This window comes from Perca flavescens, chromosome 6 (assembly GCF_004354835.1).
Source record: "Perca flavescens isolate YP-PL-M2 chromosome 6, PFLA_1.0, whole genome shotgun sequence".
NCBI classification, from domain to species: Eukaryota; Metazoa; Chordata; class Actinopteri; order Perciformes; family Percidae; genus Perca; species Perca flavescens.
In genome coordinates, this window is record NC_041336.1 from 4,794,733 (window position 1) to 4,819,732 (window position 25,000).

At 44.0% G+C, this 25,000-nt stretch overlaps 1 protein-coding gene across 3 annotated transcripts in view; it reads right to left on the minus strand.

Annotated features, from left to right (window-relative positions):
* Positions 1-25,000, minus strand: part of atp2c1 (ATPase secretory pathway Ca2+ transporting 1) — an 86,085-nt gene that overhangs the window by 17,567 nt on the left and 43,518 nt on the right. For all 3 annotated transcript variants that reach the window (XM_028581740.1, XM_028581741.1, XM_028581742.1), the window contains exons 7-17: positions 24,587-24,695; positions 22,295-22,450; positions 19,060-19,128; positions 13,104-13,179; positions 12,928-12,994; positions 9,795-9,919; positions 9,303-9,400; positions 8,481-8,576; positions 8,133-8,222; positions 6,403-6,507; positions 4,618-4,774 (exon numbers count right to left, since the gene is read on the minus strand). In XM_028581740.1, coding sequence (XP_028437541.1) covers positions 4,618-4,774; positions 6,403-6,507; positions 8,133-8,222; positions 8,481-8,576; positions 9,303-9,400; positions 9,795-9,919; positions 12,928-12,994; positions 13,104-13,179; positions 19,060-19,128; positions 22,295-22,450; positions 24,587-24,695 — 1,148 coding nt within the window. The remainder of the gene's footprint in view (positions 1-4,617; positions 4,775-6,402; positions 6,508-8,132; positions 8,223-8,480; positions 8,577-9,302; positions 9,401-9,794; positions 9,920-12,927; positions 12,995-13,103; positions 13,180-19,059; positions 19,129-22,294; positions 22,451-24,586; positions 24,696-25,000) is intronic.

Below are 25,000 nucleotides of genomic sequence, written 5' to 3' on the forward strand. Positions count from 1 at the left end.
CAGGAAGAGACGGACAGAGACACGGGTCAGTGTCTGTTAGAGCCCGACCGATAAAGGATTTATAAAACGGCAGATATGGATACAAATAGCAGTCCATCCAGAAACACGCAATTATTTTTCAAATACGCCGCACAAATCACTAATTTTTTCCTCTTTTTCATCAAACTGCAGTTTTTACAAGTTTCCGCAATTTCATCGCATAAATATCCCGCATATTCCATCGCATTCTTTAAGAAAACGTGCCGCATAATCAAGGATTTTTGCCCACAACTATCACAAAAAAACTCTTCTTTGTGAAGGACTAAAATATTTGGTGATTTAAAATTCAGATATTCCGATATATCGGCCAATATATATATTTTTTTAGGGCTGCTCCCAATTAGTCGATTAGTCGACTAATCGGTCGTTTTGGTCTTAGTCAACTTAGATCTCTTTAGTCCATTAGTCATGTTTGATGCTTTTTTTCATGCTGAATGACTTATTTTCCAAGAAACGTACGAGCACATCTCTGGTAAACACAAGAATTAAAGTGGTGCTTTTGCACAACTCTTAGTGGAGAAACTCAGATTTACAGATCTGACGATTAAATCAACTAATCGATTAGTCGATACAATTGAATGAGTGTTAGTCGACTAACAACTTCTTCAATCGAGAACAGCCCTAGTATTTTTGTAATCCAGAAACGCGTAAGAAAACATTAACAGATTTCCCTAACATTAGTTATTTGTAGCTATTTATGAGCCCTCACTAAAATAATATGATAATGCAGTTTAAAAATAAACTTTGACAAAGACTCCTTTGACTTTTTTGAGATTTTAACCTCTCAGGACACTTTGGGAGTTGCTGCTCTACCGCTGCCTCCAATGTCAGTTTTGTTAGTTCCTAACCTTTTAAAAAACACCAAAGAGCAAGAAAACTGCATTTCTGCCATTTTTTGCATAAAAGATTTGTTCAAAGATCAACCTATTATCAAAAATAGTTGTTAATTTGTCCAATGACAAAAAAGAACAGGAAATCTCCAATACTTTAACGACTAATTAATAGAAATAGTGAAAAATGTCCATTACAGTTTCTTAAAAAGGCCAAGGTGATGTCTTATAAAGTCTTGTTGTTTCGTCCAAAATGCAAATATATTCAGTTGGGTGGCAGTGAAGGTCAGGGGCCTCGACGGACCAGACCCGGGCGGCAGACGCTGGCTCTGGGGACGTGGAACGTCACCTCTCTGTGGGGGAAGGAGCCGGAACTGGTGCGGGAGGTGGGCGCTACGGTTAGATCTGGTGGGGCTTACCTCACGCACAGTCTCGGTTCTGGAACCATACTCCTGGATAGGGGTTGGACTCTTTTCTTCTCCGGAGTTGCCCAGGGTGTGAGGCGCCGGGCGGGTGTGGGGATACTCACAAGCCCCGGCTGAGCGCCGCTGTGTTGGAGTTTACCCGGTGGACGAGAGGGTCGCCTCCCCACGCCTGCGGGTTGTGGGGAGAAAACTCTGACTGTTGTTTGTGCATATGCACCAAACAGGAGTTCGGAGTATTCGGCCTTCTTGAGACCTTGACTGGAGTCCTGCATGGGGCTCCAGTGGGGGACTCCATTGTTCTGCTGGGGGACTTCAACGCACACGTGGGCAATGATGGAGACACCTGAGAGGCGTGATTGGGAGGAACGGCCTCCCTGATCTAAACCAGAGTGGTTGTTTGTTGTTGGACTTCTGTGCTAGTCATGGATTGTCTATAACGAACACCATGTTCGAACATAGGGATGCTCATAAGTGTACCTGGTACCAGAGCACCCTAGGCCGAAGGTCAATGATCGATTTCGTAATCGTTTCATCTGATCTGAGGCCGTGTGTTTTGGACACTCGGGTGAAGAGAGGGGCAGAGCTGTCAACCGATCACCATCTGGTGGTGAGTTGGGTCAGGGGTGGGGAAGACTCTGGACAGACCTGGTAAGCCCAAACGTGTAGTGCGGGTAAATTGGGGCGTCTGGAGGAGGCCCCTGTCCGACAGACTTTCAACTCACACCTCGGCGGAGCTTTTCGTGCATCCCTGTGGAGGCTGGGGGCATTGAACCCGAGTGGACAATGTTCAAAGTTTCCATTGCTGAAGCTGCGGCGAGGAGCTGTGGTCTTAGGGTCTTAGGTGCCTCAAGGGGCGGTAACCCACGAACACCGTGGTGGACACCGGTGGTCAGGGAAGCCGTCCGACTGAAGAAGGAGTCTTTCCGGGATATGTTATCCCGGAGGACTCGGAGGCAGTTGCAGGGCACCGAAGGGCCCGAAGGGCTGCAGCCTCTGCCGTGAAAGAGGCAAAGCAGCGGGTGTGGGAGAAGTTTGGAGAAGACATGGAGAAGGACTTTCGGTCGGCACCAAAGTGCTTCTGGAAAACTGTTCGCCACCTCAGGAGGGGAAGCGGGGAACCATCCAAGCTGTGTACAGTAAGGATGGGACACTGTTGACCTCAACTGAGGAGGTAATAGGGCGGTGGAAGGAGCACTTTGAGGAACTCCTGAATCCGACTAATACGCCCTCTATGTTAGAGGCAGAGCTGGAGGATAACGGGGATTGTCGCCGATTTCCCAGGCGGAAGTCACTGATGTAGTCAAACAACTACACAGTGGCAAAGCCCCGGGATTGATGAGATCCGTCCAGAAATGCTCAAGGCTCTGGGTGTGCAGGGGCTGTCCTGGTTGACACGCCTCTTCAACATTGCGTGGAAGTCTGGGACGGTGCCAAAGGAGTGGCAGACGGGGTGGTGGTTCCCCTTTTAAAAAGGGGGACCAGAGGGTGTGTGCCAATTATAGGGGTATCACACTTATCAGCCTCCCTGGTTAAGTCTACTCCAAGGTGCTGGAAAGGAGGGTTCGGCCGATAGTCGAACCTCGGGTTGAGGAGGAACAATGCGGATTCCGCCCTGGTCGTGGAACAACGGACCAGCTCTTCACTCGCAAGGATCCTGGAGGGAGCCTGGGAGTATGCCCAACCGGGTCTACATGTGTTTTGTGGATTTGGAGAAGGCGATGACCGGGTCCCCGGGAGATACTGTGGGAGGTGCTGCGGGAGTATGGGGTGAGGGGGTCTCTACTCAGGGCCATCCAATCTCTGTATGACCAAAGTGAGAGCTGTGTCCGGGTTCTCGGTAGTAAGTCGGAATGTTTCAGGTGAGGGTTGGCCTCCGCCAGGGCTGCGCTTTGTCACCAATCCTGTTTGTAATATTTATGGACAGGATATCGAGGCGTAGTCGGGGTGGGGAGGGGTTTCAGTTTGGTGGGCTGGGGATCTCATCGCTGCTCTTTGCAGATGATGTGGTACTGATGGCATCATCGGCCTGCGACCTTCAGCACTCACTGGATCGGTTCGCAACCGAGTGTGAAGCGGTTGGGATGAGGATCAGCACCTCTAAATCGGAGGCCATGGTTCTCAGCAGGAAACCGATGGAATGCCTTCTCCAGGTAGGGAATGAGTCCTTACCCCAAGTGAAGGAGTTCAAGTACCTTGGGGTTGTGTTCGCGAGTGAGGGGACAATGGAGCGGGAGATTGGTCGGAGAATCGGCGCAGCGGGTGCGGTATTGCATTCAATCTATCGCACCGCTAGATTTAAAAGAGAGCTGAGCCAGAAGGCAAAGCTCTCGATCTACCGGTCAGTTTTCGTTCCTACCCTCACCTATGGTCATGAAGGCTGGGTCATGACCGAAAGAATGAGATCCAGGGTACAAGCGGCCGAAATGGGTTTCCTCAGGAGGGTGGCTGGCGTCTCCCTTAGAGATAGGGTGAGAAGCTCAGTCATCCGTGAGGAGCTCTGAGAGAGCCGCTGCTCCTTTGCGCCGAAAGGAGCCAGTTGAGGTGGTTCGGGCATCTGGTAAGGATGCCCCTGGGCGCCTCCCTAGGGGAGGTGTTCCAGGCACGCCCAGCTGGGAGGAGGCCTCGGGAAGACCCAGGACTAGGTGGAGGGATTATATCTCCAACCTGGCCTGGGAACGCCGGGATCCCCAGTCGGAGCTGGTTAATGTTGCTCGGGAAAGGGAAGTTTGGGGTCCCCTGCTGGAGCTGCTCCCCCCGCGACCCGACACCGGATAAGCGGACGAAGATGGATGGATGGATGGATGGATGATATAAAAACAGAAAAGAGCAGGAAACCTCCATATTTGAGAGGCTGAAAAGAGCCTTTTCTGCATCAAAATTAGATTATTTTTCTATTGATTGACTAACAATGAGTTGACTTATCCCCAGGCTGTAGAGGCACTGAATGTAAAATGAGTGACCTATAAAAGACAAGGTATTTTTGAATATGTTCTCTTGTAGGCTGTATCCTACCTCCTCTCCACCCGCTGCTGTTTCTGCCCATTGCACGATTGCTGTTTTATGTATAACGGTTTGTAGTATTAGTGTGCTGTATGTTTAATGTTTGATAACATCCAATGTCATGGTTGCGTTTTAATGTTTTGGAGAAGCCAGAGACAAATGTCTTTTCTATCCATCCATCACTGCATCTACCTGCATCTTTAGATATCTCTATCTATAGAGAGAATGATTGAATATTGATTGAATACTGGTGTCTTGATTGTTTTTCTAATCGACCGATGCAGCTCTGTCTGCGTCTGTACAAAGCGATTTCGTTTCTGTACCTCTGAGACCGGCTGAGCCCATGTAGCTGATCTGCTGCTGGTACAGCTCCCTCTGCTGGTGGTTCAGGGACAGTGTGGATCCTCGGCTGCTATAGGAGCTGCAGAGGCGGATCACCTGCTCATACGCTCCCTTCATGAAGTAAACTCCCGGCTTATCCTAAAGGGAGGGAGGGAAGGCGATAAGGAAGGAGGTAGGGAGGTAGGGAGGGAGGGGACATGTATAACAAGGCTTTCATAAACACAAGCAAAGCAGAACACAACACGAGAATAAGTCTCAGCTTATAAATACTATGGGCTTCTTCCTAGAAAACAATCGGTCTTTTAAACACCATATTGAATGTCTCATTCCGTATACTTCCGTCAGTCCACTGCTAATGGTCACTGACCACTTCCTGCCGTAGTGCCCACTTTGGATGGTTAGTATTGTCCCAAACGAAAGAGTTATGTTAAAACACTCACCGGAAATGACGAGCGGGATGAGCAAGACTAGAGTCCCTCAAAATCTGACGAAAATCTTTTAAATTTCTTTTAGCCATAATGCACTATCTATTAAACAAATGTTATTACTGTATATATATATTGTCTTAGAACTAACCAAGTATGGGTTACCCCTACGTGTATGCTGTACATATTAGCTTGGTGAAGCATATGTATGTTGTGTCTCTGTTTTAACATTTCATAATAATAATTTGTCTTGTTTTTTTTTTCTCTTTCGCCCTGTTTTATCCTGTTTTATATAGCAAATGTTAATAGTGTTTATCTTATGTCCTGTTGTTGTAATGTATATCTGCCAAATGGGACTACAGATGGAAATTAGCCTTTGGGCTACAATCTGGCACTTTTACGTGTACTGCTGTACATGTTCATTAAAATGTGCATTGTCCTTAAATAAAAAATAAAATAAATAAAATAAATAAAATAAATAAAATAAATAAATAAACTGACCTTTGTTGATCTGAAATGAAGACAGATTCAGCAACCGCACGGCCTATTTCTCGCTTAAAATGTTTTCAGAAACACGTTCCGGTGAACTATTTCAGTACAATACGAGATCGTATTTTTTTTTTTTTTTTTTTTTAAAGATTATTTTTTTGGGCATTTTAGGCCTTTAATTATAGGACAGCTGAAGAAGTGAAAGGGGAGAAAGAGGGGGAATGACATGCAGCAAAGGTCCGCAGGCCGGAATCGAACCCGGGTCCGCTGCGTCGAGGTGTAAACCTCTACACATGGCCGCCCGCTCTACCAACTGAGCTATCTGGGCGCCGACGAGATCGTATTCTGAACGAGACGCCCATTATGCTCGGTTTTGAAATTCGGGAGAAGCCAGACCCACGTGACGCGTTCGTCCAATCAGCTGCCGGTCGACGTCGCTTGGTCCCTCCCCTTTTCCGCTTTGTAGTCAAGATGGCGCCCGTTTAGTGCGCGTAGTGTCCATCGTTCCACGCTGAACTTTTTGAGCGTTTTTAGGGGGGTCATCCTGGTACTTTCTGTGCTCTGACTTTTTGAGTTCTCTACACTATATACTTAAAACTAAGTGTTTGAAGTGTGCAAGTAGGCGCTCTGAGACACAGCAACTGTCTGTTACCGAACACTGATCATTTATTGTTTGACTTAATTTGCCGTTTTGTTTTAAGTCTGTTGTTTTTTCTATTATGTGAAACTCTTTGAGCAGTAAAGAGCCTTATTCTGAATCTCAAAGGGAAACATTCCTGGTAAAACAGAATGAAAATGTTGGTGAAAAAGGGGTTCTGTGGATGGCCGAGTGCAGGTGGAGAACATGCGGACCTGCAGGGTGCGGTGAACACAGCGGACGGCCATCCACTTCTGCTCCGAGCTGAAGGGATGCTCCTCCAGACGGACGTACTCCTGCTGCAGGCTCTCCAGCCCCATCTGGAAGACGGAAAACACAGCTGGATCAGAAAAAACACAGCTGGATCAGAAAAAACACAGCTGGATCAGAAAAAACACAGCTGGACCACACAGCGGAGGAGCTCCTGCTCATACAGAGACAACTCTGCGTTTCCAGTGTGTGACACTGTGTGAAAAATAACAAACAAATGAAAAATGCAATAATGTGGCAACTTGAGCATACTTAAAGATGTAAAAGTCACGCTCAGAAGAGATTCAGATTGCTTTATTAATCCCCCAAAAGGACAATTCATTTCTACAATCGTTCCCATCCATGTGGATAAAATAGATAAATACATAACTACGATCAAAGCATCAACATGACAACAAGTGCACAAATCAATGGAGTGTGTTTAACCCTTGTGTTGTCTGCCTGTCGACCTGTAACTTTGTGTTTTTCTGGGTCAAAATTTCAACATTTTGTTGTTCTTTTTCTACACTTTGACGTTTTTGTGGATTTTATTCAACATTTTAATGTCATTTTTTTTTCTCAACATTTTTAATGTCACTTCTTTTTAACATGTTTTTGTCACCTTTGGTGAGGTTTCTTTTGTCACTTTTGTCTGATGTTTTTTTTGTCCCTTTTTTCAAAATTATTAGTAGTAATTATGTTTTTTTCCTTACTTTTTTAAACAAGTTTTTGTGACTTTTTTTATAACAATTCTTTGTCACCTTTGACGATATTTTTGATGTTTTTTTTTGTCACTTTTCAAATTGTTTGGCGTTTTTCTTAGTTAAGTTTTTTGATACATTTTTGTATCACCTTGGCAATGTTTTTGATGTATTTTTTGTAACTTTATCCAATTTCTTTTGGTCACTTTTTTTATTGTTTAAAAGAAAATAAATGTTTTTTTGTTGAGTTTTTTCCTGCATTTTTTCTGGCTTTTTCCAACATTTGTCACTTTTTTCAACGTTCTTTTGTCAAAGTCCTGATATAGAAACGTTTTTGTAAACGGCTCAGATTTGACCCGAGGACAACATGAGGGTTAACACCCTGATAGATGAAGGAATGAAAGGAATTTGAATAGTGATTAGTTTTCTGTGCAGGCACATAATAGCGCCAGCTTGACGGCATAACTAAACATTCACTTGAAAGTGCACGCGCAGGTTGACATCTTATTTTTTCAGCTTTCCGAACCACTTGTTTATTTCCACAGAGAGCGGAGTTCTCTCTACTCGTTCGCTGGTCCCCTGAGCTCAAATATATAAAATTAAAATAAAAGATCAGTGTGTTTTACTGTATGAACAAAATAATATTCACAGCCAGGCAGGTGTATGACTCACTTCGAAAGTTTTGGCATTTTTATTATTATTATTATTACTTTTCTGTACTTATTTGGACTGCTGGTGCCCCGAGCACCTTGACTGCCTCTGCCAAAGGCCGGCCCTGTGTATGAGGAAAAATATGTGTTTCTGATTTTGGGCTGAACTGTCCCTTTAAATGTGACATAATGCTTGTAAGTTTGGTCAGATTTTTTTCTGGTAAAGAAAAATATTCTATATATATATATTCTATTCTACCAATACCTGGTGTGCATCTGCAGTACAGCAGTGTGTGTGTGTGTGTGTGTGTGTGTGTGTGTGTGTGTGTGTGTGTGTGTGTTTACTTTCATGGCAAGGGCGACGAGCGCTCCCTCGGTCGGTCGTCCCAGCAGAGCGTGGTTCCTGATGATGGAGTCGTTACACACACAGCCAACCTAATATCACAGACAGACAGACAGACAGACAGACAGACAGACAGACAGACAGACATGTCAATTGATAACTCTTCTCTGCTTCACAAATGCCCATCTGTTAACAAATAAAGTGTGGGGTTTATTTGTACAGTGTGATAAAACACTAAATACTCTCATGTGGTGGGATTCTGACAATAGAAATGTTTTAAAAAGGTCATGGAAGCCCTTTTTTAAAGCCAGAGACTTGTGTAAAGATGTGTGGTGGACGTGTGGACTCACCTCCACAATCTTGCTGATTGAGGGGCAGGAGAAGCCGTGGATGACCTCGCCGTCCAGTAAAACTTCTCCCGCTCCGTTGTAGCCGACGCCAGTCACCTGCAACACAACATCACAAACACACAAACGAGAAAAGTCAAAAAGGAAGTCCAACCAGTGAAAAGTAGAACTCTGATTCCTCTTCTTTTTTTTTTTTTTTGGGGGGGTGGGGGCATTTTGCCTTTAAAAAGGAACAGGCCGACTTATTGGGACTTTAGCTTATTCACCGTAACCCCCAGAGTTAGACAAGTCGATACATACCCTTCTCATCTCCGTGCGTGCTGTAAGGCTGTTTGACGGCTCCAGAACTATATTCTCAGGCGGAAGAATATAGTACTTGGGCGGAATAATTTGCTTTGCTGCAAGCCTGTCTGAGAATATAGATCCCGGTTTGTTTACGGTTAGAAGATGTGTGTGTCTCATGTTACGTTGTTTTTTGTACACCCTGTGACTCTACAAATCACAACATGGAAATAGGAACATGTTAGCGTTATTTTGTCACTTATTCGGAGCAGTAGGCTAGTTGGAACCATTCATCTGCATGTTCTGTGCTAGGCTAAGCTACCGCTGGAGCCGTCAGACAGAGTTACAGCACGCACGGAGATGAGAAGGGTATGTATGGACTTGTCTAACTCTGGGGGTTACAGACAATAAGCTAAAGTCCCAATAAGTTGGCGTGTTCCTTTAACTGATAGGACAGTTGTAGACAGGAAAGTAGGGGGGGAGAGGGAGAGAGATAGAGAGGGAGAGAGAGAGAGAGAGAGAGAGAGAGAGAGAGAGAGAGACCTCAGCGTGGAGTCCGTCTGACGTGAACAGCTGAGTGGCGGTCATCTCGTTCTTGGTCAGAGTCCCCGTCTTGTCGGAGCAGATCACGTTACAGCAGCCTGACGGAGGAGGAAACAATGTTAGTGTTCACACGAAGTAACTCACACATCCTGACTCCACATCACTTAAACTTTGCAGCTTCTGGCTTTAACAAGGTCTCATTGTATTTGTTGTAGAGATGTACAGGATTCCTAAAAAAACATCTCAAAACACTGGTGAGGTTTTGAATATGGAGCACGTTTTTAACAATACAGAAGAATAATATTTAATAAATGTATATAATAGACATTTGCACTGTAAATTGATGCAGAAAAGGCACAAATTGTTGCATAAAAATTCACCGGAATGCAGGAAATTAAGTGTTTGACGCTCAAAATGTTATACAGTGACAGATAAAGTGAAAACAGTTGTGTCGTACATGTGACAGGATGCAGAGCGTTGGAGGAAACGTACCCAGAGTTTCTACTATGGGAAGCTTCTTGATGATGGCTCTTTTCTTCACCATGCGCATCACGCCGAGCGCCAGCGTCACCGTCACCACGATGGGTAAACCCTCTGGGATGGCAGCGACCGCCAGACTGAAGGAGAGCAGGGCGCATCAGTAATCAATATTTAATACAAACATTAAACAGGTACACAATATTCGTCTCGAAACTGTTCGCTACAGGAAGTTTGGTTCGGTGCGAGAGATTGATTAGCTACGTCTGGTGACCCACCCAAACATGTCAAAATAGTCTATTTAATGCCGACATATATCTCAGACGTCAGTTTTTAATCGCGGAAATATACATTTGGTAAACAGACATCATCACCGACATCATTTCTTTGCTTTGTTTCATGTACGTGTCTTCGTTAGTCTTTCCAGCGATGCTAATAAAACGGATCCCTACATCTGCCACACCTAAAAGGAAATGCAGACTTTATCGTAACTGCATTTGAGAAGTCACAGGCTGCTTCCCCAAGTCTCTTATTTGATATCTCCTTGCTCAAACTGGAAGCCGCTCTGGCCCTCCTTCTTGAAGGCCGTCTCAAAGCTCTCCTTCCTGCCCCGAGGATGGAGGAGGGATCTCTGAGGAGCTATGACCGAGGATGGATCTCTGAGGAGCTATGACCGAGGATGGATCTCTGAGGAGCTATGACCGAGGATGGATCTCTGAGGAGCTATGACCGAGGATGGAAGATTGATCTCTGAGGAGCTAAGACCGAGGATGGATCTCTGAGGAGCTATGGCCGGGGATGGATCTCTGAGGAGCTATGACCGAGGATGGAGGAGGGATCTCTGAGGAGCTAAGAACGAGGACGGAGGATGGATCTCTGAGGAGGTATGACCGAGGATGGATCTCTGAGGAGCTATGTCCGAGGATGGATCTCTGAGGAGCTATGACCGAGGATGGAGGAGGGATCTCTGAGGAGCTAAGACCGAGGATGGAGGATGGATCTCTGAGGAGGTATGACCGAGGATGGATCTCTGAGGAGCTATGGCCGAGGATGGATCTCTGAGGAGCTATGACCGAGGATGGAGGAGGACTCTCTGAGGAGCTAAGACCGAGGATGGAGGAGGGATCTCTAAGGAGGTATGACCGAGGATGGATCTCTGAGGAGCTAAGACCGAGGATGGATCTCTGAGGAGCTATGACCGAGGATGGAGGAGGACTCTCTGAGGAGCTATGAACGAGGATGGAGGAGGGATCTCTGAGGAGCTATGACCGAGGATGGATCTCTGAGGAGCTATGACCGAGGATGGATCTCTGAGGAGCTATGACCAAGGATGGCTCTCTGAGGAGCTATGAACGAGGATGGAGGATGGATCTCTGAGGAGCTATGACCGAGGATGGATCTCTGAGGAGCTATGAACGAGGATGGATCTCTGAGGAGCTAAGACCGAGGATGGAGGAGGACTCTCTGAGGAGCTATGAACGAGGATGGAGGATGGATCTCTGAGGAGCTATGACCGAGGATGGAGGAGGACTCTCTGAGGAGCTATGAACGAGGATGAAGGATGGATCTCTGAGGAGCTATGACCGAGGATGGATCTCTGAGGAGCTATGAACGAGGATGGATCTCTGAGGAGCTATGACCGAGGATGGAGAAGGACTCTCTGAGGAGCTATGAACGAGGATGGAGGATGGATCTCTGAGGAGCTATGACCGAGGATGGATCTCTGAGGAGCTATGAACGAGGATGGATCTCTGAGGAGCTATGAACGAGGATGGAGGAGGACTCTCTGAGGAGCTATGAACGAGGATGGAGGAGGGATCTCTGAGGAGCTATGACCGAGGATGTAGGAGGACTCTCTGAGGAGCTTTGAACGAGGATGGTGGAGGGATCTCTGAGGAGCTATGACCGAGGATGGAGGAGGGATCTCTGAGGAGCTATGAACGAGGATGGAGGAGGGATCTCTGAGGAGCTATGACCGAGGATGGAGGAGGGATCTCTGAGGAGCTATGAACGAGTGTTACAGCCGCCGTCAACGCCCTCCTGTGTCTGTTGTAGTGGAGTATGCAAAGCAGGCTGTGCCATCCCGAACGTTGGGGATTGGATTGGCCAGGAAGGACCCGCCCAGTTTCTGGAGGATGAGGCTGCTGATTGGTGCGGCATGCTCCCCACTGGCCGGCCAATCAAGAGGAGTCAGGTGTCTGCCTCCAGCTTAAAGAGCCTGTTCGTTGCGGCTGAGGGAAGCTGCCAGACCAGACTTTTGTATGAGGACGTGGGCCCAGGCGTAAGATCTAATAACTGATTCTCCTGGATCTAATAACGGATACTCCTTCCTGCATTTAGTCCCATTGCATTGTTTTAGTCACACTAGGTTTAGGGGTGCTGTGAGACCTGTGTTTTGTGTTTTAACCAAGTATTTCAGTTAAGTAAGTGTTTTGTTTTATCTTTTGTTTCCTTTTAGATGTAGAAATAGTCTTCCTTTTTTAGATCTCCTTTTGTTATATTCTGTTTTTGATTTCCGCAGCACCCATCGGCCCACTTATCCTTTGTTGAGCACTTTTGTCATTATTTGGCTGATTCTTCAACTAAATATCCTTTATATTACCACATTCCATCTGGTTTTATGTTATGCTTTGATACCCCTAGCTACGGGGCGTAACAGTGAGGATGGAGGAGGGATCTCTGAGGCGCTATGAGCGAGGATGGATCACTGAGGAGCTATGACTGAGGATGGAGGAGGGATCTCTGAGGAGCTATGACTGAGGATGGAGGATGGATCTCTGAGGAGCTATGACTGAGGATGGAGGAGGGATCTCTGAGGAGCTATGACGATGCAGAGAGCAGCCTGACTGGAAGCCGTGCAGCTGAAAGCCGTTTCCAACTCCGCCCATACAGCTGACGAATTCACGGGAATTCAGAGAAAAGGACGTCTCATCCCTCTAAAAAAACATTTCCTCATTTCCTCTCTCACCTGGGACATACCCCAAATGTCTGCCATGACAAAAGTCAGTTAGTTATAATCGAATAACAGAAGTTAACTGCAGACAGACAGCTGCTGCCGGGTGTTCAAATCATTTACCGACAAGCATACGGTCTCTACAGAGAGGCTTGATTCATCAAACATCAGTCAGTCAGAGTGAGATTCAGCTACCTGACACCGATGGTGAACATGTCCAGGATCCTCTTCCCCTGCAGCCAGCCCACCAGCATGATGACAGCTGAATAAACAGCAGAGAAAACATGAAGCAGCATGACAGGGAGACGCTCAAGATGAAGGCACAAGTTGTAGTAAGGTAACACAGGTTGGATGATTGAAAAGCAACAAACCTATGATGCCGAAGGAATAGAGCGAGAGCTGCTTTCCCAGCAGGTCCATGCTCTTCTGTAGCGGCGTTTTAGGAGCCTGAAATACACAAACAAAAAAAGATATGTTTACTTGAAATATTTTAGTCACTTTTTTTCCCTGTTTTAATCACTTTTTGGTCGCTTTTTTGATGTTGAGGGCACTTTTTACAACATTTTTTGCTTTTTTCGACATTTTTGTGATCACTTTCTTCTTCTATATATATATATATATATATATATATATATATAAATTATATTAGGTGAGGGTTACACTTTCATGGATCGACCAGGGAGAAGTAAGTTTAATGTTTGACATTTGTCGTTTTTCACGTTGTGAATGTTGAACGATGTTACCTTCAATAGGTCCTTGTCAAAGCCTTGATTTCACTCAGTTTCGGGGTATGTTGGTGAGCTAATTTAGACAGACATTTCACAGTTTTCGTTAACTCAAAATCAACATAAATGATTATGCAGTTAAGAGCGCAGAATGTCTGTCACAATAGACGTACTTAGGGGCCGTCGTAAAATTGCAAAGCCAACTATTTCAATCTTTAATATCTTCTTTGCTGTTCAACATAGAAATCTCAAACGACTTCCATTATAGAGAGGGAGAGACATTAAACATTTCACACTTATGAATTATTAAAAATAAATAAAGATAAAGATGTATAGTTACCAATCAAGATGGTAGTTTCAACAGGTTTCTCATTAATGAATATATTGACATCAAACCACATATATGTCTCAGACATCTTCTCACAACTTTCACAGCTGTTAGTTTGTGAAAAAAATACTTTGAAAATACCTTATCAATATCAGTGATTTGTTCTCAGTAAATTGAAGAAAAGTTATAACTTCTAAATGTGCATTTTTTACACAATAGGTGACTGAATATAATAAAGGTTTTGCTAAAGACTTTTTCGCAAAGTAACATCTGTGAAAGTTGTGAGAGGATGCCTGACACTTATTTACAGGGGGTTTGAGGTCAATATATTCATAAATGAGAAATGTGTTGAAATAATAACCCTTTTTAACAAGCATTTCTTTAGAGAACAGATAAGGGATATTGATTTCCAAAGGTTTTTTTTTCACAAAAACTTTCTATGTGTGAAGTGGTTTGAGATTTCTATTTTTTAAAACAAAAAAAAGTTATTAAAGATTAAAATGAGTGGTGTTGCAATTTTACGTTGGTCCCTATACCTCTATACTGATGGGCGTGTTTGACAGACATTCAGTTTTTTGCGCTCTAAACTGCGTCGTCATTTTTGGAGATTTTGAGTTAACTAAAACTGTGAAACGTCAGTCTAAATTAGCTCTCCAACATATCCTTAAACTGGGGGAAATCAAAGTATTGACACAGAGCTATTGAAGGTAACTAGGGTTGGGTACGCAACCGGTAGGAATCGGACCGGATTAGAACGCAAATTTCGGTTCCTCATTTTGGTTCCACTTAATGTGTCGACTGAAATATTTTCCCTCTGTCGCTCCGAAACGGACGTAAAAATATCCCCCTTTCTTTGTAGTCTACCGCTAGCTACCATAAATGTAGAGCTACTTTTAAAATGCCATATTCTCCCCTCTGGGCTCACCAAAACGCACATAAAAGCATATTAACCATTCAACAACTCAACATTTATTTTGTTGTTACTTGTTAATAGTGTGACTGTTATTTATTGTTAAATTATTGTAGTTGTGTGTTAGGTGACTTAGGTTTACTAATTATATATTTAAGTACTTTAAAACGTTAATATATTGTTACATTTAAATCATTTTCATATGAAAAAAAAAAACTCCAAAAGAGCCTTTCTTTGATGTCATTTTTCAGTTTTCAAGAATTGGTTTAGGAATCCCCCATCTCTCTTGTTTTTTTTTTTTCTCTTTCTCTTTCATGTCTATCCACTTTCAAATAAAAAAAAGGGAAAAGCCCCTAAAAATAATCTTTAAAGTTTTTAAAAAAAATCCAAACGATACCCAATCCTAAAAGGTAACATCCGCAAAAACCGACAAATGTCAAACATTAAACTAGCTTCACCCCGGTCATGGATTGCTTATAAAGCATGTTCACAGACGTACATGCACATAGAAATAGAGAACAACGAAACACATAACAGAATAGATTTAAACAAAGCAAACAATTAAATATAAAAAGTTTTTTTGCCAATTTTTCACATCCAAGCAATTTGCCTTCTGGTGTCAGAAATAAACACAGTAAGAGAAAAGAAACTTAAACTAGTCAATAATCATGAATATAAAATAGAAATTTGTGCACTGTAGTAACCTGTTAACTGTAAAACTACATAAACATGCGGCTGGTCACATGTATTTCCGCTATAACAACATTATTCTGGAACAATGGCTCACTTGTTTTAACGGTAATAGATTCAATATCCTGCGTCCTGACTTTTCTTTGGCTTGAATGTGTGCGTCCCTGAGGGAAAGACTCTGCAGTGGTAGCACAGCGTTTCCTTACAGCACAACTGTGTCTGAACCTCTGAACCAGGCCCCCGCAGGAAAGTGCTCCAGGCAGAAGAACACAGCAGCCAAACAGACGATTTACAACTGCTGTGTTCGTCACGTAATGCCCTCTGACCCAAAAAGACTTTCCCCCGTAGAGTAAGGCTTGATTTCTACTTCTGCGTAACACAACCCTACGCCGTAGCCTGACGTGCACTAGTGTTAATTTTGTCACCCATTTTTAATTTTGTCTTAGTCTTATGTCAAAAAATGTTGTTAGTCAAGTTTTAGTTGACTAAAAGTCTCGTCATTTTAGTCAAGTTTTAGTCAAAACATTTAAGTCTTTTTTTTAAATAAATTATTTCTGATAACCATTTCAGTCAAATAGTTATAAAAATAAATAAATTCTATAAAGTTATATAAATATTGAGCCTCTTCCTTATTTCACCAGTAAACGACAATAACAACCACTGCACGGCAAAGGGATATTTTACACTAAAATAAATGCATCACGAAACTGGCGAGGCGTATTTCAAGTGAACGCAACATCTGTGTTGTTTTTCAGACAACGGCAGCTGCAGACTGTCGTACGTCTCGTGTTGGAAATAGAGACAAACCTTTACACCGTTTAGCTGTCAGCATTGTAACCGTGTTAACACCAACTGCTAGCTAACGGTATGCTAACGTTACCTGCTGCCAAGTGTAGTGTTAACTAGCTAACGGTATGCTAACGTTACCTGCTGTCAAGTGTAGTGTTAACTAGGTAACGGTATGCTAACGTTACCTGCTGTCAAGTGTTGTGTTAACTAGCTAACGGTAGGCTAACGTTACCTGCTGTCAAGTGTAGTGTTAACTAGCTAACGGTAGGCTAACGTTACCTGCTGTCAGGGTTGTAGTGTTAACTGGTTAAACGGCAGGCTAACGTTACCTGCTGTCAAGTGTAGTGTTAACCAGCAACAGTAGGCTAACGTTACCTGCTGTCAAACGTTACCTGCTGTAGTGTTAACTAGCTAACGTAGGCTAACGTTAGGCTAACGTTACCTGCTGTCAAGTGTAGTGTTAACTAGCTAACGGTAGGCTAACGTTACCTGCTGTCAGTGTAGTGTTAACTAGCTAACGGTAGGCTAACGTTACCTGCTGCCAAGTGTAGTGTTAACTAGCTAACGGTAGGCTAACGTTACCTGCTGTCAAGTGTAGTGTTAACTAGCAACGGTATGCTAACGTTACCTGCTGCCAAGTGTAGTGTTAACTAGCTAACGGTAGGCTAACGTTACCTGCTGCCAAGTGTAGTGTTAACTAGCAACGGTATGCTAATGTTACCTGCTGCCAAGTGTAGTGTTAACTAGCTAACGGTAGGCTAACGTTACCCGCTGTCAAGTGTAGTGTTAACTAGCTAACGGTAGGCTAACATTACCTGCTGTCAAGTGTAGTGTTAATTAGCGTCCCATGCAGCGATGTTTCGGTTGACTCTAACGTCTGTTTAGGAGCATAAGAGAGAAGCGCAGGCTATTCGGTCCGGTAGATACCGGTGGTTAAGGCACCTGACGGTGCCGTAGCACCGGGTCTCGGTAACAGCTGAATATTCTTGATGGAAAAGTAGAGATGATTGTAGACAAAAATGATGAGATTTTATTTTAGCTTTTATTTTATGCAAAACATTTTATTCTCGTCTTTTTTCGTCAACAATAATGCACGTTAATTTAGTCGTAGTCAGCGTTTTTGGACATCGCTGCCAGAGTGTAGTGTTAACTAGCGCAGTCTCGTCATCGTCCGTCTTAGTCATGGAAAAAGGTCGTCCGGTTGACGGTGGAACATATTTGGTCTCGTGTATTCTGACGTAAAAATGTAACTTAGTTTTTATTTTATGCAAAACACGTAAGTGGAGTCGGTAGTCTCGCCATCGCCCCACTGGAAAAAAGTTAACGAACATATTTGGTCTCGTGTTGTCACTCTCTCTCGCACTGAAGTTAACGTCACTCTTCACACACACACACACACACACACACACACACACACACACACACACACACACACACACACACACACACACACACACAAATTACATTTAAGCATAATGCCTTATATTTTTATGTTTTATTTCTACTTTAATTCTCTCAAATTATTGAAAGACAGTTTATCTCAGTTTCTGCTTAAACTGCTGAGGTGTCCAGTCTGGAACATTATGTGAGCTGTTTGTCTGAACAGATAAAGGTAAAAGGTCACCCTAAAACTGTCTCTAGTTTTCCCATGCCAGTTAAGATGTAACTGGGGGGGTGAAAGTCGTACAGGGAGGAGGAGGTGAGATGAATCCAAGATGTCTCTTGTATTTCTCGGATTGTCTTCATGTGTATCAGATTGCCTGTAAGAATTGTAGCGTCATAATAATCCAAGTGCGTGTGTGCTGTCACTCTGAAGATGCATATAAGCCTGGTGTTCTTGTTCACTCATTGGAGGAACTGACTCCACACTGGGCTGAGGCCTTTTGTGAAATCATGTTGCTCCTATTTTTGCAGATATATCTTTTTTAATAAAATACAAAAACCCAACTTGGTTCTAGTCTCATTCTGTCTCATTTGTTTCAATTTACTCAATTCTGAAACTCTACCCCCCTGCTGCAAAGGAAACTTCCACGACACACACACACACACACACACACACACACACACACACACACACACACACACACACACACACACACACACACGTAACACATACACGGCGCAAGCTCTGCGTGGAGCCTCCGCAGAACCATAAATCCTGCTCTACACAGAGAAAGAGACGTCCGTAAATCAGTGGAGACATTTTATTGAGCGTCACAACCAGAGGCTTTAAATTAACTTCTTTCATCACTAGCCAACGTGGCTAGTAGATTTTCAAATTTGGCCTCACGCGCCACCGAGCAACTCTCTTAGGAATATACGGGGCTCTGCCTCCAAAGCTGTATCCAGTTTTTTGTTCTACATCCATGGTCTGAAGCAGTCAAACGTTGAGTGGCGGACTTTAGTTTAACTTCTAGGATCTACTTGGTCAAATGCTTTTTGTAAATCCAGTAACACCATGCCAGTATAGTTACCTTTTTCACTCGTCATGTATGTGAGAAGATTATTAATTAATAATTTATTGCACATTATTCTGTTCCGTCCTCTTTACTTTACTTCCTCCTCCCCCTCCAACCCCCAAATCAGGTTTCTCTCCGGGGTTTCCCAGATTGCGTCAGATGGGTTATTTTTGGCTTACATGAGGTTTTAAGGAACCAGATTACTGCAGGAAGTATCCTGCAGCCTGAGACAGTTCTTAAGTGCATATAAACACAGCGAGTGAGTGTTGGGATTTTGTGAAGCTCAGCAGCACTGTCTTCTGCAAGTCAGCCGGAAAGACAATGACAACAACCCATACTGTATGTTGCTGCGACAGCTGAACTGTGGCTGGACAAGAACATCAAACATTCAGAAAAAAAAAAAAAAATCAGGATAACGTGACGTACCTCTTCTGCCTGCATCATCTTGAACACCTCCCCAAACTCGGAGTTCTCTCCGGTCCCGATGACGATGCCCTGAGGAACAACATACACACAGCTCACATACAGTAGGTACGTGCACATCGCCTCCTTTTCTCTTATCTCGTTTTGTATCAGAGGCGCAAGACGAACCGATTAGTAGTCAACTTTTTAACCCTCGTGTTGTCTTCCTGTCGACCGTGCTACTTTGCTTTCCTGTGTAAAGATTTGAACTTTCGTCAATGTTTTGGTCATCTTTTTTGACACTTTTGTCGCTTTTCCCCATGTTTTGACGTTTTAGTCACCTTTTTCTGAGTTTTTTTGTCACTTTTTGTAATGTTTTTGTGGATTTTTCGTTACGTTATTTTATCAATTTCTTTTTCAAATGCTATAATATTGACTATAAACGCCCAAATTCAACAAAAGTAGTGAGCTGATCAGTTATTTTACTTGTGAAGAGCGTTGTACGGAACCATCCGCGTTTTTTCGTGGGGACGGACGGAGGCACAGGACCAATCGCGGAAGTGGAACGTCGTTCATATAGACTAGCACGTTGGATCCCAATTTGTCCCGTTACTCGTTATCTTCATATTAGAGCTGCAAAGATTAACTAGGAGGCAAATATTAAATTAACCGCCAACTATTTTGATAATCCACTCATCGGTTTGAGTCATTTTCATGAAAAAACTGTCAAACTTCTCTGATGTCAGCGTGTTAAATGTGAATATTGTTCTAGTGTCTTCTCTCCTCTGGTACAGTAAACTGAATATCTTTGAGTTGGGGACAAAAACAAGACATTTGAGGACATCATCTTGGGCTTTTTGGGAAACACTGATCTGCATTTTTCAAAACTTTCTGATATTTTAGAGACCAAACAACTCATCCATTCATCCAGAAAATAATCAACAATGAAAATAATTACTATAGTTGCAGCCTCATTTTATATATTTATGTATTTTTATAGCTCCAGGTCTCATGTTGGACTAAATGTTGCAGTATGTCTGTTGTTTATAACGGAATAAAACCAAACAAGGAACATTTCCTCCCTGGATACTGGATTTATAAACAATATAAAATAAAGAAACAAAGCTGAATCCTTGCGTTTCTGTCCAAACTAACATAATGTAACTATCTGACTGTGTTAAGAAGACCTTGACCAGTGTTAAAGGTGCCGCAGGTAGGATTGGTAAGATCCAGGATTTAGCCAAAAAATTTGAACATCGACAACTTCTCAGTCCCTCCTCCCTCTCTGCTGAAGCCCAAAACGGTCTCCTAAGCCCCTCCCCCCACAAGGGAGAATGAATGCGTGTGCATGAGCAGTGATTGACACGCAGTTAGACACACCCCCTGGCCCTGATTGGTGCATCTGAACAGGGAGCTGTGGATTTTTGCAAATCTCACTACAGGCTGTAGGTGGAGCTGGATTTTTATTTTAAATAACCTTCTTCATGTAGTTCTACTGGAACATAGGGTCAGTTTCAGCAGATATGACATAAAGGTAGTTTTATAAATCTTACTTACTGCACCTTTAAAGGGATACGCCACAGTTTGTTGAAATAGGGCTTATCACGGTCTCCCCTAGCTGTAGATAGGTGGGGTCTCCCCTAGCTGTAGATAGGTGGGGTCTCCTCTAGCTGTAGATAGGTGGGGTCTCCCCTAGCTGTAGATAGGTGGGGTCTCCTCTAGCTGTAGATAGGTGGGGTCTCCCCTAGCTGTAGATAGGTGGGGTCTCCTCTAGCTGTAGATAGGTGGGGTCTCCCCTAGCTGTAGATAAGTGGGGTCTCCTCTAGCTGTAGATAGGTGGGGTCTCCTCTAGTTGTAGATAGGTGGGGTCTCTCCTAGCTGTAGATAGGTGGGGTCTCCCCTAGCTGTAGATAGGTGGGGTCTCCCCTAGCTGTAGATAGGTGGGGTCTCCTCTAGCTGTAGATAGGTGGGGTCTCCTCTAGCTGTAGATAGGTGTGGTCTACTCTAGCTGTAGATAGGTGGGGTCTCCTCTAGCTGTAGATAGGCGGGGTCTCCCCTAGCTGTAGATAGGCGGGGTCTCCCCTAGCTGTAGATAGGCGGGGTCTCCCCTAGCTGTAGATAAGTGGGGTCTCCCCTAGCTGTAGATAGGTGGGGTCTCCTCTAGCTGTAGATAGGTGGGGTCTCCCCTAGCTGTAGATAAGTGGGGTCTCCTCTAGCTGTAGATAGGTGGGGTCTCCTCTAGTTGTAGATAGGTGGGGTCTCTCCTAGCTGTAGATAGGTGGGGTCTCCCCTAGCTGTAGATAAGTGGGGTCTCCTCTAGCTGTAGATAAGTGGGGTCTCCCCTAGCTGTAGATAGGTGGGGTCTCTCCTAGCTGTAGATAGGTGGGGTCTCCCCTAGCTGTAGATAGATGGGGTCTCTCCTAGCTGTAGATAGGTGGGGTCTCCCCTAGCTGTAGATAGGTGGGGTCTCCCCTAGCTGTAGATAGGTGGGGTCTCCCCTAGCTGTAGATAGGTGGGGTCTCCTCTAGCTGTAGATAGGTGGGGTCTCCCCTAGCTGTAGATAGGTGGGGTCTCCTCTAGCTGTAGATAGGTGGGGTCTCCTCTAGCTGTAGATAGGTGGGGCTCCCCCTAGCTGTAGATAGGTGGGGTCTCCCCTAGCTGTAGATAGGTGGGGTCTCCTCTAGCTGTAGATAGGTGGGGTCTCCCCTAGCTGTAGATAGGTGGGGTCTCCTCTAGCTGTAGATAGGTGGGGTCTCCCCTAGCTGTAGATAGGTGGGGTCTCCTCTAGCTGTAGATAGGTGGGGTCTCCTCTAACTGTAGATAGGTGGGGTCTCCCCTAGCTGTAGATAGGTGGGGTCTCCTCTAGCTGTAGATAGGTGGGGTCTCCTCTAGCTGTAGATAGGTGGGGTCTCCCCTAGCTGTAGATAGGTGGGGTCTCCTCTAGCTCTAGATAGGTGGGCCAACGATTTTTGTGCATGCATTGTTTTAGTCCGTGCAACACTGCAGCGCCCGCCGCTAGTTAGCTTAGCGTAGTGAATGGAATCCTATGTTGCCGGTTAGCATGTTGTGAGTAAAAGTGAGCCAACAAAAAAAAAAAAAAAAAACCTAATTACTTGCACTGAGCCAATAAATGTGTTGGCCCACCTCTCTACAGCCAGGGTATTCTGTGATAAGAACTATTTCAACAAACGGTGGAGTATCCCTTTAAGACCTTGCTATAATAGATGAAAAAACGTCACGTGATCATCCTTGCAGGTACCTTGGCTCTGCCGCAGCGCACCAGTGTCCCCATGAAGGCGATGTTGCTGCGGGACGCCATGTCTCCGTTGGTGGAGGGTTCTTGGTGGTAGGTGGTCTTTGAGCAGGGGGAGGTCTCGCCCGTCAGACTGGACTCGTCCACGGACAAGTCTGTCGCCTGGGAGACGGAGGACGGACACAGAGGGGTCAAAAATAGCAACAAAAGACTCCCTCGGCGGCTGTTTGGGACCAAAACGCTGCCAGCTTTTTCTTTTAAAACTACCTAACCGTAGGGTTTTCTTGTCGAAAAAAGAAGCCAACCGGTATCATGGCCTGCATGGTCTGCAACTTAACCCGGACGAGGGAGCAGCATTAATAATAATAACAACAATAATAATAATAATAACTTTATTTATATAGCATCTTTAAAAACAGAGTTTCCATGGTGCTATGACAGACAGGTCACTAAGATAACAGACAGCTGAACAGTGAGGCCGAACATTAGCAAGACAATACTGGGGGAATATTAACAAGGAGAGAAAAAGACTCAAAACATATCAATGAGAAGATAAATTAAACATATCAAGAGAAGCAATAAAACTGAATAAAAAGATCAAAAGGATAAACCGATCAAAAGAAACGGTGAAAATCACTTTTTATTGACTTGCTTTGATGTGATGTCTTTTCATTCTCAAAAGAGACGACATGACATGAAAGCAAGTCAATAAGAAATGGGTTTGATGAATAAACACTGGTGGGTGTGTGTATATGTGTGTGTGAGACTGTGTGTGTGTGTGTGTGTGTGTGTGTGTGTGTGTGTGTGTGTGACTGTGTGAGACACTGTGTGTGTGTGTGTGTGACTGTGTGTGTGTGAGTGAGTGAGTGTGTGTGTGTTTGTGAGACTGTGTGTGTGTTACTGTGTGTGTGTGTGAGACTGTGTGTATGTGTGTATATGTGTTTGTGTGTGAGACACTGTGTGTATGTATGTACATGTTTGTCTCTCTGTGTGTGTGTGTATGTGTGAGACTGTGTCTGTGTGTGCGACTGTGTGTGTGTGTGTGTGTGTGTGTGTGTGTGTGTGTGTGACTGTGTGTGTATGTATGTGTGTATGTGTGTGTGTGTGTGTGTGTGTGTGTGTGTGACTGTGTGTGTTACTGTGTGTGTGTTTGTAAAGGAGTTCACTGATTCAGTGAGCCTCGTCTCCTCAGACTGTCCAATGGGAGCAGAGATAGCGCTGGAGAGCCAGAGAGGACCAGAGAAAGATGTCTTATTGTTAAATTTAACAAAAAGAAAACTGGGTTATCTTGAGATGTCCTAGTTCCTCCCCCTCCCCCCACGGTTATTTAATTGTTCCGTCCTCCACTCCTAGACATGAATAAGGAAATAAGTAACAGGTGCCAAAGGTCAAGTCTGCACTTTTTTTTACACAAAGCGCCATAAAGCAGGAAGAGATTACATCTCGAGGTTGTGCTTTACCAACGGAGATTCTTGGTGGAGTGCTAAACTCAAAATCCAATCGCTTTGTTCCAAAAGGTGAAGAAAAGGTAGCACATCTCAAGTTCCCAAGTTAAGAATGCCCCACCTTGTCGAGGTACACACACACACACACACACACACACACACACACACACACACACACACACACACACACACACACACACACACACACACACACAGACACACACACATTCAAAATGCTCTCGTCTCACTTCTTTTACTGACATGAAGGAGAGAAGAGATAGTGTCCCAGACAGAGAAATGACCCAGGAGGAACAGAGAGATAAATGACTTTACTGAAGACTTGTCGGCTCAAAGAAATTCATTTTGCTGTTAAGTTTTAGCGTGGTGGTTGTAATACATACAGTTCAGAGCATGCTTGTGATCAACTGTGAGTTTCTAGGAAGTTCTTTTAGAAAGAACTTTGTAATTCGGTACAAATTAAAAGGCAAAATAGAGATAACGTTTAAGAGATTAACAGAATCATGGCTCCATTAAACCCAAGTAAACTTTACTGTTTGCCTGCAGAAATGTCATGTTTTTAACACGAGTAGTTGATTGGAATGATTAAACTGGAAGTGTGTTGTCCCTTTACATGCTACTAAATTACACAGTCAGACACACACACACACACACACACAAACGCACACACACACACACACACACAGGTCCTTTCCAGGAACACGACAAACATGTTCCAGTCACATATCACTTCCCTTTTTGGGCAGCTTCCAGTTGAGAGTGTGTGTGTGTGTGTGTGTGTGTGTGTGTGTGTGTGTGTGTGTGTGTGTGTGTGTGTGTGTGTGTGTGTGTGTACCTCGACGAGCCGGAGGTCTGCTGGGACTCTCTCTCCGACCGAGAGACAGACGGTGTCTCCAGGAACCAGCTCTCTGGCCAGCATGTGCTCCACGTTCCCCTCCCTCACACTGACAGACACAAGATGAAAAGGTTTTTATTTGCATGTATATATATATATATCATATATCATATATATATATATAAAATATTATATCTGCATATATATACAGTACAGGCCAAAAGTTCTCATTCAATGAGTTTCCTTTTTATTTTCATGACTATTTACATTGTAGATTCTCACTGAAGGCATCAAAACTATGAATGAACACATATGGAATTATGTACTTAACAAAAAAGTGTGAAATAACTGAAAACATGTCTTATATTTTAGATTCTTCAAAGTAGCCACCCTTTGCTTTTTTTGATAACTCTG